The following is a 15,918-nucleotide window of genomic DNA, read 5'->3' on the forward strand; positions in this document are numbered from 1 at the left end:
CACTCACTACAGTTCTTTCTGAATGCACAAACCATTTATTTAATAAACTGGAATTTGCTGAGATTTAAAGTCAGGTGTGCTGGTTTGTAGATCTTTATTTCCATTTTTTAAATGGAAATATTTGCCTCCAGTACTTTTCTCATTGCAATGAATTCTCAAAGACCAGACACTCTAAGATTACTTCTGTCAGTTATTTCAGCACCCTGGGAGGTAGCTTACCTGGGTGTGGACAAGGGAACTGATGTGGAAGGGAGGCCTGCTCTTCTACTGTCTTCTTTCTTCTTTGGGGCCTTTATTTGCTTAAGATGTTTTTGTTACCCTTTCCAGCTTAAAAAAATATCTCTGTGATGAAAAACAAGTAGAAAATAAGGAGGAGCCTTTTCTTTTTTCTTTTTTTTTTTGGCCGCGCCGCATGTGGGGATCTTAGTTCCCCAACCAGGGTTTGAACCCACGCCCCCTGCAGTGGAAGCGTGGAGTCGTAACCACTGGACCACCAGGGAAGCCCCTTTTATCTTTTTTTGTCCTCTGTGAATGGGATATCATCTTCTCAAGGAGTATGCCATTTTTGCTCTAAATATACCTTAAAAAGGTCAATTTTGCCTTTCACATTTTGGATTGCATTGGTTTGTTTAATACACTGCGTCTTCCCGATCTTTATTATAAGTCACGCCATTTTGCTCACTTCCTGTAGAATCCTCTGCCTCACTCTCTCAATCCCTCCTACACTGCTTTCTCCCCACTGAGAATTCGGCTTCCTCTGTGGCCACTATGCTTCCACCTTCAGTCTCTACCCTCCAAACTCCTCTTGCTTCCACAGTCCCCAGAGGAACCTAGCTCTGTGGTTCATCCTTGGTGTCTTCCTCCTTGGTGAACAAGCCAATCTTAAAGGGCATTAGATGAGGTTTCTCTAGGAAGGACTTCAGGGTGTGTGTGTGTGTCTGTGCTAAGTCTACTCACATATGACTGAAAAGGAATATCGTGCAGGGCATTATTACAGAGGGTATGAATGAGCAGGGTAGAAGAGTAGCATAGGAATTGCTTGCTGTAGCAACCTTCTGGTCGTTGGGCAAGGCTACCCAGCCCAAGGTTTGTCCAGCCACGCACATGATATATTCTCAACCTCATCCCTTATTTTTCTTATTTGGGTGTCATTTATTTCTTATAGTTTGTTATGAATGAATTCTAAAAGTTATTCTGGTTCTTACATCATGCAATGTCTATTTTCTTTGTTTAGTGTACCAAGGGGTTAACTATACATACTGTATCTTTTTTTGCTTAATGTTTTACAGCACTACATGAACAGGTATTTCCATGTGAAAAAGGGTCTCTCCAACACAGAAGACACACGATCTCAGGCATCAGTCGCCCAGGTTCCAACACCAAACCCACCCTGCCTCCAATCCCTCAGGGCCGCAAGTAGACCCGTATCTGACGTTTGATCTTAACATGGAAAACTTGCTCTGATCATGTCCAGTCCCTTTGTCTCACCTGGCCATGGATCCTGGCTATTCCTCACTCAACCAACTACCTACAAAAGAATGTTCTATATGCCTTAATTCTCTCAGTTTCTTTTGTGATTCTTTGAATAGTGTCTATCTTCTTTAAAATGTAAGTTATTCTTAGCTTTTATAAATGGAATTTCAGTTTTTCCCACAGCTATGAATGAATTTTCTAGCTGCTTCCTGCTCTGAAATATCAGATGGCAAAGTCTCCCAAGATCTCTGCCTTGCTATATGCATAGTGATTGTGGGATAAAGCCAATGAAGATTGTGCTCTTAAAATTTCAATGTGTCCATTTATAACATTAGTGTATACTTTACAGGATTGAAATATTTTGTTCTTCTCATTATGAAAAAATTATAGAGTTCCATTTAACTTCTGACCAACATGATACCTCAACTTCCTTTAGCAATATGAAGGAATAAAGAGTATCAGGTATTTCTTTTTTTTTTTGCGGTTCGCGGGCCTCTCACTGTTGTGGCCCCTCCCATTGTGGAGCACAGGCTCCGGATGTGCAGGCTCAGTGGCCATGGCTCATGGGCCCAGCCGCTCCACTGCATGTGGGATCTTCCCGGACCGGGGCACGAACCCGTGTCCCCTGCATCGGCAGGTGGACTCTCAACCACTGCACCACCAGAGAAGCCCAGGTATTTCTTTTATTTCACCCTTTTTTGACTCTGATTATGAAAGGTTTATAAGCAATTTTCATTGTCTTTGTGGTTTCACTTCCTGCCATCTGCAGAAGAAAAATTGAGCAGTTATAGGCGAGGCTGGTATTCGGCTGATTTGTGTGAGCAAGACTATGCTGGTTGTTAAAACACTGAAATGCACCCCTTTGGATGGGTAAATCGTCTTTCCTCTGAATCCTCTGTGCATGGTGATTCTTGGGAACAAGAGCCTTCCCATAGTACGGCACTAATTGTTAAATATTTTAAATATCAAAATCCTCTAATGCTTTCCTTTTTAAAAAATATCAAAACCTCCTTTGATAATCCCCTTTCCCGTAACTCAAATTTGGGTGTAACACGATTTGCTATTAACTCCTATTTTCCACCTAGCCCTGTTCTCAACAGGAGCTGGTTAAAGTTCTTTTCTTGGGGTGGGAGAGGCTGGGAGGGGGAACGTGGAGGAGAGTACAAGGCTGAGCCAGAGAAGGGAGGCAATGCTCTCTGGAAAAGTAGGGGTGCAGAGAGTGGGTCGCTGTGCCCCAGGGATTCACCAGCATCATCTAATCTTTTTAAAAGTTATTATGAAATATTTTAGACACGCTGGAAGATATAAAAATAATAGTTTCAATTTCAAACAATATGGAAGAGATGCTTTTTAAAAAAATTTCTCCTACTAAGCACAGCTAAAAGCATAGAAATTATATATAAAACAAAGGTAAGATTGAGATTTAGAAGGAAGAAGGCAGACCACCTGAGGACCCTGGGACCTGAATAATGACATAATGGTAATTTCCCTGGGTTTCCTTTTGCTTTAGTTGTCCTAAACTGGGTGCTGGAGAAGCTACAACCCCAAAACACTAATGATACAACAAAATTTCCAACAAAGAGCCTGCTCTTTCTAGCTAAAAGACTAGGAAAGGAGCAGACTAGCAACACAGAAACCTTTTAGACAAGGACTGCTTTACTCCAGCTAAATACTGTGAATAAAATTCTGGCCCCATCCTTTTTCTCACCCTTGTTAGCAAAGGCTTCCACACTTTTCTAGCTGTAACAATGTTCCCCTTCTCTTCCCTGCTGTGATAGTATCAGGGAAATTTTTGTGGAGAGCCAGGATGTTTACCACCACCCAGTGTTAATAAGAACCCCCTCTCAGAGTATCATTGAAGGCCACTTAGGGACCTAGACTGCCATTCCTCACCTGGTAGTAATGACGCACCTTTTCCTCTTCCCATCAGGTGGTGTCAGAGAAGGTCTTGTGGAGGTCCAGCACCTTCACCACTGACCCATCTCCTTGCAGTGTCAATGGAGGCCATGTGAGGACCTAGACTTCCACACCCGCTCAGCATTAATACAGCATCATTCCCACTTTTCCCACCCTAAGTGTCAAGAGAAGCCAAGTGGAGAACTTAGACTTCTACCTCCACCTGGCAGTAATGACTCAGTGCTCTCTCCCCAACTGGCGTGGTGTCAGAGAAAGTCAACTAAACAGAAGGTTTAAATAAGATCCAGAGTCTCATACTATCCAAAATGTCTAAGATATAATAATAAAAAAATACTTATTGAGAATCAGGAAAACCTTAACTTAAATGAGAAAAGTCAATCAACATATGCCAACACAGAGGTGAAACAGGTCTTGGAATTATCTGACAAGGATTTTAAAGCAGCTGTGATGAAGATGTTTCAACAAGCAATTATGCACATGACTGAAACAACTGAAAAAGAGAGACAATCTTAGCAAAGTCTTGAAAAGAAATAGAAGACATACAGAAGAAACAAATGGAACTCTTAGAACTGAAAATGCAATAACTGAAATTTTAAAACTTATTGGATGGACTCAACAGTAAAACAGAGAGGACAGAAGAAAAAAATCAGTGAACTTGAAGACAGAGCAGTTTTAGTTACCCAGGCTGAACAGAGAGAAAATATACTGAAAAATAAAATGAGCTCCAAGGACATGTAGGACTACATGAAAAGATCTAATGCTTATGTCATTAGAGATCCAGAAGAACAAAAAAGAGTATGGGGCTAAAAAATTAGTACTGAAAATTGCCCCAATTTTGCAAAAGCCAAAACCCTACAAATTCAAGAAGATGATGAATCCCAGATAGGAAAAACCCAAATAAATCTGCAACAAGACACATAATCAAACTTTATCAAAAAGACAAAGAAAAATATCTCAAAGCAGCAAGAGAGAAACAATATCTTAATTATAAGGAAAAAACAAATCAAGTGATAGCATATTTCTCTTCAGAAACTATAGTACTGCCAGAAACCACAGAAATGGAACAACATTTTCTAGTGTTAAGAGAAAAAACCCTGTCAATCTAGAATTCTCTATTCAGTAAAAATGTCCTTCAGGAATGAAGGAGGAAATCAAGACATTCTCAGGTGAAGGAAAACTAAGAGAATACATTGACAGCAGACCTAGCCTAAAAGAATGGCCAAAAAAAAAAAAATTCTTGAAACAGAATGAAAATGATAAAAGAAGGTAATTTGAAACATAAAGAAAAAAAGAACAGTGGAAATAGTGAAAATATGGATAAATACAATAGAAGTTCCTCCTCATCTTGAGTTCTCTAAATTATGTTTGATGGTTGAGCAAAAATTATAACGTTGTCTGATGTGGTTCTCAATATATGTAGAAGGTATATATAATTTAAGGCAATTATAAGCAGGAGTAAAGTGACTTAAAAGGAGGTAAGCTTTCTACATTTCACTCAAACGGTTAAAATGTCAACACTGGGAGACGGTGATAAGTCACATATGAATAATGTAATGCCTAGGATACCACTAAAAAAGCTACTTTGTGAGATACACTCAAGAGCACTATAGATAAATAAAAATGGAATTTTAAAAATGTTCAAGTGACACACAGGAAGTCAGGAAATAGAAAACAGAGAACCAAAAAACTAAACAAAATACCAAAAGCAGCCTTAAGCTCTACCATACCAACAGTTACATTAGAGTAAATGGTCTAGATACACCAATTAAAAGGCAATGGTTGGTAGAGGGGATTAAAAAAAACATGACCAAGTTATATCATGTCTACAAGAAATTCACTTAAACTTAACAACATAGGTTGAAAATAAAAGAATGGAAAAGTGTTTGCGTATATCATGCAACCATTATCAAAAGAAAGGAAGAGTGGTAATATTTGTATCATATAAAGTAGGCTTCAGAGAAAAAAAATTACGAGATATAGAGATACATTATATAAGGATAAAAGGGTCAATCCACCAAGAAAACATAACGTGATTAACTATGTATGCACTAAAGAACAGAACTACAAAACATGTGAAGCAAAAACTGACAGAACTGAAAGGAGAAACAGTTGTATATTTCAACATCTCTTTCTCAACAGTTGATAGAACAATTAGACAAAATCTCCAAGAGTATATAATAATTCAACAACATCATCAACCAGTAGGATTTAATTGACATTTATAGAACGTTCCATTCCAGTGACAACCCAGTAAACACTCTTTTCAAGAGTGTTTCATGAATGTTCTCATGGAACATTTGCCAAGACAGACCATACCCTGGACCATGAAAGAAACCTAACAAATTTGAAAGAATTCAAATCATACAAAGTATGTTCTCTGACCACAATGGAATCAAACTAGAAATTAATAACAGATAATAGAAAAGTCTCCAAACATCTGGAAATGAAACAACACAGTCTTAAATAATCTATGGGCCTAGGAGAATTAAAGAGAGATCTATGGTCTCAAGGGAATTAAAAAAATACATGGAACTATATGGTAGTTCTGTTTATTACTCAGCTATAAAAAGAAACAAAATTGAGTTATTTGTAGTGAGGTGGATGGGCCTAGAGTCTGTCATACAGAGTGAAGTAAGTCAGAAAGAGAAAAACAAATACCGTATGCTAACACGTATATATGGAATCTAAAAAACAAACAAAAAAAAGTCATGAAGAACCTAGGGGCAGAATGGGAATAAAGATGCAGACCTACTAGAAAATGGACTTGAGGACACAGGGAGGGGGAAGGGTAAGCTGGGACAAAGTGAGAGAGTGTCATGGACATATACACTACCAAATGTACAATAGATAGCTAGTGGGAAGCAGCTGCATAGCACAGGGAGATCAGCTCGGTGCTTTGTGACCACCTAGAGGGGTGGGGTAGGGAGGGTGGGAGGGAGGCTCAGGAGGGAGGGGATATGGGGGTATATGTATGCATATAGCTGATTCACTTTGTTATAAAGCAGAAACTAACACACCATTGTAAAGCAATTATACTCCAATAAAGATGTTAAAAAAAAAAAGAAACTGAAGAGGAGGATTCTTAAATCAATAAGCTCCTACCTCAAGAACCTGGGAAATAAAAATAAACCCAAAATAAGCAGAAAGAAACAACACAGAGCAAAAATCATTGAAAATGAAAACATAAAAGTAATAGAGAAAAAGCAGTAAAACAAAAAGCTAGTTCTTAGGAAAGATCAATAAAATTGACAAACTCTCTCTGGTTAAACTGACAGAAAAAAGAGAGAAGACACAAATTACCAATATTATAAGTGAAATGGGATGAAACTTCAGATTCTGCAGACATCAAAAGGATAATAGGGAATACTACAAACAATTCTACACACATAAATTTGACAACTTAGATGGAATGGACCAATTCCTCAAAAACAAACTACCACAACTCACACAGTATGAGATAGATCATTTGAGAAACCCTATAAATATTGATATAGGAATTGAATAATTAAATTGAATTAAAGAATTCATAATTATGAAAAAGAAATCTCCAGGCCCAGATGCTTTCACTGGAGAATTTTACCAAATGTTTACAAAAGAATTCATACCAATTCTACATAATCTCTTTTAGAAAATGAAAAAGGAAGGAACAGTTCCCAACTTATTTTCTGAGGCAAATATTACTCTGATACCAAAGTCAGACAGATGGTACAAAAAAAGAAAACTGCAAACCAATATCACTCATGAATAGATGCAAAAAACCCTTTAAAAATTTCAGCAAATAAAATTCAGCACTGCATAAAATGAATTATACACCATGACCAAGTAGAGTTTAACCCAGGGATGCTGATTCACTAGTTGAAATCAACCAATGTAATCTACCATAATAACAGGCTAAACAAGAAAAATTTACATGATCAGATCAATTAATGCAGAAAAAGCATTTAACAAAGATTAACACACATTCATGATAAAAATCTAGGAATAGAGACTTTCTTCTATTTGATAAAGACTTTGGTACATGTCTCTAACCCTAAACAATATACACTTTTGTTCACCATGACTTTAAACTTTATTTTATACTGTATATATTCATCAATTAACTTTTTCTCAACTTTATGTTTATGGATTTAATCCATGAACATTGTGTTGGTTTAGTTTTAAGGTTTCTCACTGCTGTGTACTATTCCACTGTAAGAATATACCACAATTTATCCACTTTCCTGTTGATGAATGCTAAATTTGTTTTCACTTTTTTTTCCTACTATAAAAGGTGCAGCTGAAAAAATTCTTCTATGGGAGTGGAATTGCTGGGTTATAGGTATACAAATCCTTAACTTTACCAGACATTGGTTACTCTACTATGCCCTCACAAGTATGTAAGAGTTTTTATTTTTCTACATCTTCAGCAATGAGTGGAATTGACAATCTTTTTATTGCTAATCCAATAGGTGTTAATGTAAACTCATTGTGGTACTTTGGATTTCTCCAAAGTTGAACATTTTTTATAAGATTAGTGGCCATTTATGGCTCATCTTCTGTGAGTTGCCTATTTATATGTTTTGTCTAGTTTTAAATTGGGTTATTATCTTTTTCTTACCAATTTGCAGGATTTATTTATATATTCTGTTTATTAATCCTTTAGTTATATGAATTGCACATCTTTTCAAAGGAAAAATGTTATATTTTAATGAGTAAAAGTTATTAATATGGCCAAATTTTTCAAACTTTTTCTTGATAGCTTGTGCTTTTTTATGTCTTATGTGTTCCTTCCCTATGCCATAGTCGTAACTATAGACTCTTAGATATTATTCTAAATGCTTTTTTCAAAAAAGTTTTGCCTTCCCAATTTAGGTCTATACTCTACCTGCAATAGAGTTTTGTGTATGCTCTGAGGTAGGACTTAATTTTTTTCTAGTTCCACCTCTTTTTCTCTCTAATCTGTAAGACCTTGTCTCTCATATTATTTCTATAAATGTTTGGGTCTGTTTCTGGGCTCTCTGCTCTATGTTACTGTTTTATTTACTATACATTTATAATAAGACTTACAACCTGGTAGGACAAGTTATGCACTTTGATTTTCTTTAAAATTATCTTGACTATTCTTCACATTTTGCTTTCCAAGTAATTTTAGACATTATCAAACTTGCAAATGCCTTATTTGAAGTTAGTTAGAATTACATTTAGTTCATAAATCTGAGGAGGTTTGTTTTCTTTATGATATTGAATCTCCCCTTCTCTAAACATGCTCCCTTTTGTACGTTTTCTTTAATTCCTTTAATAAATTTATATACTTTTCTCCATAAAGTATATATGTATCTTTAGTGAGGTTTATTCCTAGGTACCTTTTATTTTGGTTATTTTAAGTGGAGTATTCTTTAAGATTATATTTTCTGTGACTGGTGTATGGAATGCAATTCATTTCTATAATTATCATGTGTATTATATATTCTGACAATATATTTGCAGATTATTTCAGGATTCCATGCAGATATCATACAAAATGACAATTTTTTCCCCTTTCTTTACATTCCTATTATTATTCTGTTTTTATAATTTCATGTCATTATTTTTTCTTTTAAAAACTTTCCTGGAGAGAACCTCCAATACAATGTTGAGTAGAAACAGTGATAGTGGACATCCTTGTCTCACTTTTCATTTTAAAAAGAATACTTCGAATGTTTCACTATTAAGTGTGAAATTTGCTGTAGATTTTTGGCAGATAAAAATTGGGAAAAAAATTGGAAAAAATTCTCATTTAATTCCTGGCTTACCATGAGTTTTACCATGAAAGAGTATTGAAAGGAAGGTGTTTTCTTTGTAGGGTACAAAAATTTGAGGTATATATTAATTCAGTCATATTAATTGTATTATTTGAACTGTTATTTTCATTTTTTTTAAATTTATTTATTTTTGTCTGCGCTGGGTCTTTGTTGCTGCACGTGGGCTTTCTTTAGTTGCGGTGAGTGGGGGCTACTCTTCGTTGCGGAGCGCAGGCTCATTGTGGTGGCTTCTCGTTGCTGAGCAGGGGCTTCAGTAGTTGTGGCACCACAGGCTCAGTAGTTGTGGCTCACGGGCTCTAGAGCGCAGGCTCAGTAGTTGTGGCTCACGGGCTCTAGAGCGCAGGCTCAGTAGTTGTGGCGCATGGGCTTAGTTTCTCCGCGGCATGTGGGATCTTCCCGGACCAGGGCTCGAACCCATGTCCCCTGCATTGGCAGGTGGATTTTTAACCACTGTGCCACCAGGGAAGTCCCCGAACTGTTATTTTCTTAGTTTTTTTTTTTTCCTACTTACTCATACTGAAATGTTAAAAAAAACACCCTCTCACTATGATTGGGTTTCCCTCCCCTCCCCTCTCCTCCCCTCCCCTTCCCTTCCCTTTCCTTCTTCCTTCTTTCCTTTCTTCTTTCTCCTTCCTCCCTCCCTTCCCAGATTACTTGCTGACCGTGGAAAAGTTAGTGGTAAATAAAAAACATGCTTACCGGGACTTCCCTGGTGGTGCAGTGGTTAAGAATCCACCTGCCAATGCAGGGGACATGGGTTCCAGCCCTGGTCTGGGAAGATCCCACATGCCGCGGAGCAACTAAGCCCGTGCACCACAACTACTGAGCCTGCCCTCTAGAGCCCACGAGCCACAACTACTGAGACCATGCACCACAACTACTGAAGCCTGTGCACCTCAGAGCCCGTGCTCTGCAACAAGAGAAGCCACCGCAATGAGAAGCCCGCGCACTGCAATGAAGACCCAATGCAGCAAAAACAAACAAAAAAAAAGCATGCTTACAGAAGCATCAAAAGTAAACATCACACAAATTTTTTAAAAAGCAGTAGGGTAGTGATTTTATAATCAGACAAAATAAGAGGTCAAGATGAAAATCATTAAACGATACATAAAACACCCTTTTACATTAAAACAGGTGCATCCCATTACAAAGGTATAACAGTCATGAACGCTTAGGAATTGGGTCATATAACATCAAAGTATATAAAGCAAAAAAATGTTAGAAATGTAAATTGCTTTCTATCTGAAAGTGCTCTCATCCATAAACCTAGGATTATAACAGGATTGCCTGTTAGGATTTTTTTTGATGATTAAGCTGGATGATGTGTGTGTGTAGTGAGTACAAATACCTCAGGCCACAAACTCTTAATTTTAAGCTCAAATCCAAAGTGAAAGAAATTTAATCTTATTCCCTATCAATTCAGGGCAATCTCAATCAATTCTGTTGCTTCTCTCTTGCTTTTAACCTGGGATTTCATCCAACTTCTAAGGGTTTATGGAGTTTTAAGGCATCAGCGGGAGGCATCTGGTTCCTGCATTAATGAGAAATTCTTGGGTCTTGCCTACTCTCCAGGGACCATGCCTATAGCTGCTGACACATCCCTATTATTTTGACCATTCCAGGTATGTTGACTTTTTTTTTTTTAATGTAACTTTGATTCTCTTTGTGAAAGCACATAAGAAACCAACTGCTCTGCTGTGCCAATCTGGGTCAAGGGGTCTGTCTTAGGCCCCCTCTGCCTTGACACCCTTGCAGTCTTCTTTCTTTGCTGAGTTCCCAGAACATGGATATATTGGGAGCTCAGTCAGCTGGCTGCCTGGTAGAGCTCTATATGGGAAGCCAAACAGTGGACCCCTGCTCTTCAGGTCCCACATTCAAGTAGGATTTCTATTGTATCCTAGACCTTGAAGTTATCTGTGGAGTAATGGTTCTCAACTGGATTGGCAAGTCACTCTCTCCATAAGTTTAAAAAACACCAGTGTCCAGGCTCCATCCCAGGCCAATTAAATAGGATCTGTGGGGATGGGGGCTAAGGCATTGTATTTTTTTAAAGTTCCCAGAGTGATTCAATTGGATAGCCAGGATCGAGAACCACTGCTCCCGGAAGATAGAGTGGGGGCTTTTCTAGAGTGATTGTATCAATTTTTTTGTTGTCTTCAGCAGATGACTGACCATCTCACCACATTCTTATTAGCATAAACTATATTATAATTTTTTAATGTTTATATTTTTAAATTTTTATTTTATTGAAGTATAGTTGATTTACAATGTTTTAGGTGTGCAGCAAAATGATTCAGTTGTACATATGTATAAAAATATATGTATTCTTTCTCAGATTCTTTTCTATTATAGGTCATTACAAGATATTGAATATAGTTCCCTGTGCTATATGGTAGGTCCTCCTCATTTCTTTTATATATAGTAGTATGTATCTGTTAATCCCAAATTCCAAATTTTTCCCACCCCCCAACTTTCCCATTTGGTAACCATAAATTTGTTTTCTATGTCTGAGTCTATTTCTGTTTTGTAAATAAGTTCATTTGTATCATTTTTTTTAGATTCCACATATAAATTATATCATATGATATTTGTCTTTGACTTACTTCACGTACTACAATAATCTCTATAGGTCCATCCACGTTGCTGCAAATTTCATTTCTTTGTGGCTGAGTAGTATTCCATTGTATGTACGTACCACATCTTTATCCATTCATCTGTTGATCTTTTTGAATCTTTTCTTTTTGAATTAGAGTTTTCTCCATGTATATGCCCAGGAGTGGGATTGATGGATAACATGGTAACTCTATTTTTAGTTTTTTAAGAAACCTCCATACTGTTCTGCATAGTGGCTGCACCAGTTTACATTCCCACATAATTGTTTATCATTACTAATTTGATAGTTGAAAAATGCTATTTTATTGATTAGGTTTAATATTTCTCATATGCTTATTTTTTATTAGTATTTCCGTCTTAGTGAACTGTTGGTTCATATCTTTGTTACATTTTTATCCTGGGATGTCAGTGTTTTATATTTTTGTGAGAGCTTTGTCTATTAAATATTAACTATGGGGTCTCCATTTGTTTTAAATATCCATCCCAATTTGTCATTGGTCTGTATTTATTTTAAATAGAGAAGATTTATTTTAAATAGAGAAGATTTTAACTGTGTTTTCTTATAAAGCTTTTGCTTATGTATGATCATGAAATCTATTCTCTAAAAGCAGTGCTTGTCCAACAGAGCTTTTGGTGATGATGGAAATTTTTCTAGATTCCACATTTAAGCGATATTATACAATATTTGTTTTTCTCTTTCTGACTTACTTCACTCTGTATGACAGTCTCTAGGTCTCTCCACATCTCTGCAAATGGCACAATTTCGTTCCTTTTTATGGCTGAGTAAATATATCCTCTTATTTTTATCAACTTGCTCTGTCGTAAACCATCTTGGTATTATAGTATCTCACTGTAGTTATGTTTCTGTCTCTTCTTACATATCAAATAGTTTTTTGCTATAAAAATGTTTTTCCTTTATTTTGTTTGCTTTTTTATAGTTTTTAAGTTTTCTTGCTATTTAGATTTTGATGTTATGTTAACCAGCTCATAAATGCTCAGGGCTGTTATTTCATAATTATGGATTTCACCTTGTTTCAATATAAAAGGTTCCTAAAAGAGTCCTTTTTGTTTCATCGAATCCTTTTTGCTTTGAACTTTCCTTTGATAATATCAGTGTCACCTCTGCTTATTTCTGTTTGCCTGATACATTTTGTTCTATCCTCTTACTCTTATTCTTTCCATGTGATTTGATTTTGGTCTCACTGTTGTAAGAAACATGCAGTTGGATGTTCTTTTTTAACTCAGTCTGGGTTTCTGCCTTTTACTTCAGTTGTGGAGCAAAACTATTTTTATTTCTTTTTAATACCGATGAGCTCAGTCCTTTTTCTATCGTTTCATCTTAAATTTTGACAGTTTGAGACTCTTTTATGACCATTTCACTTATTGGTTTATGTCTTTTGCTATATATTTTTTTGTTCTTTTCATTTATAGTAATTTGGAAGGTATATTTTTCCCTACCCTGATGTATATCATGGAATTTAACATGTTTGTAATTCTCCCTGCCTTTTCCATTCCCACAGTTATAAATTTAATTAGGAATTGTAGACTCAGTTTATAGACCCTCACCCCTCTTTCTATTTTCCCCAAATAAATCTTTAAGAGATGTTTTGGCTTTATACTCAATACTTAGTGTTATTTTATTTCTCTCTGGACTTTTCAGTAATGTCAATATTTACTACCAATTCTTTTATATGATTACTTTCTTATTGTCAAATTCTTAATCTAAAAGCCTGAAGGGAGAGTGAGGGAAGGGAAGCATTTCAGAAAATAGTCCTACAGTAATGGAGTAATCTTATTTCTGTATTCTAGTAGGAAAAATAAGAGGTGAGAGCGGATGGAACTCTTTTTACATTTTAAAATATTTATTCTGCTTTTCCCAGGATATATTTTCTTTCTACTCTCCCAGGATCCTGCACTCAATAAATATTCCAAGACTTTCTATATGAACTTAACTTTAGATTTCATTCCTAGTACCAGTTACTTTTGTTACTGTTATTTTGTTTGGATTTTATAAGGGCAGTGTGTTTCATTATTTATTGAATGGGAAGTTAGGATAGGTAGCTGGTAATATGCTGCCATATTAACCTGGACATGTATGTTTCAATTTCCAGGAAGCACAAAATTTTCAAGAGTTCATAAAGATGAACATATGTATGTATGTACTTATATATGGTCTACCACTGCATTCCAAAAAGGTTTGAGGACGTGTACAGTGGTGCATTCAATTCAATCAGATAACACATGAAAAAGTAAGGATATTGAGGCAAAGAGAAAGAAGATGATGCTTTAATACATCAAGTGCAAGCCCTAATTGTTGGAGGAGGGTCACAAAATTAAGCTTCCTAGTAGTCACAGTAAAGAAGGAAGCACAAGCAGTTCCACAGGTTCAAGATTCATGGTGACCTTAAGATAAAGACAAGTAGTTGCCCAGAAACAGCACAGCCTTTCTTTCTTTTTTTTTTAATGGGTTTGCTTTTTTTTTTTTACAATTTATTTATTTATTTTTTATTAGTTTCTGCTTTATAACAAAGTGAATCAGTCATACATATACATCTGTTCCCATATCCCTTCCCTCTTGCGTCTCCCTCCCTCCCACCCTCCCTATCCCACCCCTCCAGGTGGTCACAAAGCACCGAGCTGATCTCCCTGTGCTATGCGGCTGCTTCCCACTAGCTATCTACCTTACGTTTAGTAGTGTATATATGTCCATGCCTCTCTCTTGCTTTGTCACAGCTTACCCTTCCCCCTCCCCATATCCTCAAGTCCATTCTCAAGTAGGTCTGTGTCTTTATTCCTGTTTTACCCCTAGGTTCTTCATGACGTTTTTTTTTCTTAAATTCCATATATATGTGTTAGCATACGGTATTTGTCTTTCTCTTTCTGACTTACTTCACTCTGTATGATAGACTCTAGGTCTATCCACCTCATTACAAATAGCTCAATTTCGTTTCTTTTTATGGCTGAGTAATATTCCATTGTATATATGTGCCACATCTTCTTTATCCATTCATCCGATGATGGACACTTAGGTTGTTTCCATCTCCAGGCTATTGTAAATAGAGCTGCAATGACATTTTGGTACATGTCTCTTTTTGAATTATGGTTTTCTCAGGGTATATGCCTAGTAGTGGGATTGCTGGGTCATATGGTAGTTCTATTTGTAGTTTTTTAAGGAACCTCCATACTGTTCTCCATAGAGGCTGTGCCAATTCACATTCCCACCAGCAGTGCAAGAGTGTTCCCTTTTCTCCACACCCTCTCCAGCATTTATTGTTTCTAGATTTTTTGATGATGGCCATTCTGACTGGTGTGAGATGATATCTCATTGTAGTTTTGATTTGCATTTCTCTAATGATTAATGATGTTGATCATTCTTTCATGTGTTTGTTGGCAGTCTGTATATCTTCTTTGGAGAAATGTCTATTTAGGTCTTCTGCCCATTTTTGGATTGGGTTGTTTGTTTTTTTTGCTGTTGAGCTGCATGAGCTGCTTATAAATTTTGGAGATTAATCCTTTGTCAGTTGCTTCATTTGCAAATATTTTCTCCCATTCTGAGGGTTGTCTTTTGGTCTTGTTTATGGTTTCCTTTGCTGTGCAAAAGCTTTTAAGTTTCATTAAGTCCCATTTGTTTATTTTTGGTTTTAATTCCATTTCTCTAGTAGGTGGGTCCAAAAGGATCTTGCTGTGATTTATGTCATAGAGTGTTCTGCCTATGTTTTCCTCTAAGAGTTTGATAGTTTCTGGCCTTACATTTAGGTCTTTAATCCATTTTGAGCTTATTTTTGTGTATGGTGTTAGGGAGTGATCTAGTCTCATTCTTTTACATGTCCCTGTCCAGTTTTCCCAGCACCACTTATTGAAGAGGCTGTCCTTTCTCCACTGTATATTCCTGCCTCCTTTATCAAAGATAAGGTGACCATATGTGCATGGGTTTATCTCTGGACTTTCTATCCTGTTCCATTGATCTATCTTTCTGTTTTTGTGCCAGTACCACAAGCACAGCCTTTCTTGGTAATGAGACTTGGGGGACATTTCTTTCCTAGTTTTCCCAAAGGGGGTGCTGTCTGAACATGTGGACCACATTCTCCATACCTTACAGGCCTTGAAGAGTCTTGAGTTTGACACAGCTATCTCT

At 36.6% G+C, this 15,918-nt stretch overlaps 1 protein-coding gene across 2 annotated transcripts in view; it reads left to right on the plus strand.

Annotated features, from left to right (window-relative positions):
- LRGUK (leucine rich repeats and guanylate kinase domain containing) overlaps positions 1-1,589 on the plus strand; it is a 120,172-nt gene extending 118,583 nt beyond the window's left edge. For both annotated transcript variants that reach the window (XM_060108213.1, XM_060108214.1), the window contains exon 20: positions 1,290-1,589. In XM_060108213.1, coding sequence (XP_059964196.1) covers positions 1,290-1,420 — 131 coding nt within the window. In that variant the 3' untranslated portion in view covers positions 1,421-1,589. The remainder of the gene's footprint in view (positions 1-1,289) is intronic.
- Positions 1,590-15,918: the final 14,329 nt, after the last annotated feature.

This window comes from Mesoplodon densirostris, chromosome 9 (genome assembly GCF_025265405.1).
Source record: "Mesoplodon densirostris isolate mMesDen1 chromosome 9, mMesDen1 primary haplotype, whole genome shotgun sequence".
Lineage (NCBI taxonomy): Eukaryota > Metazoa > Chordata > Mammalia > Artiodactyla > Ziphiidae > Mesoplodon > Mesoplodon densirostris.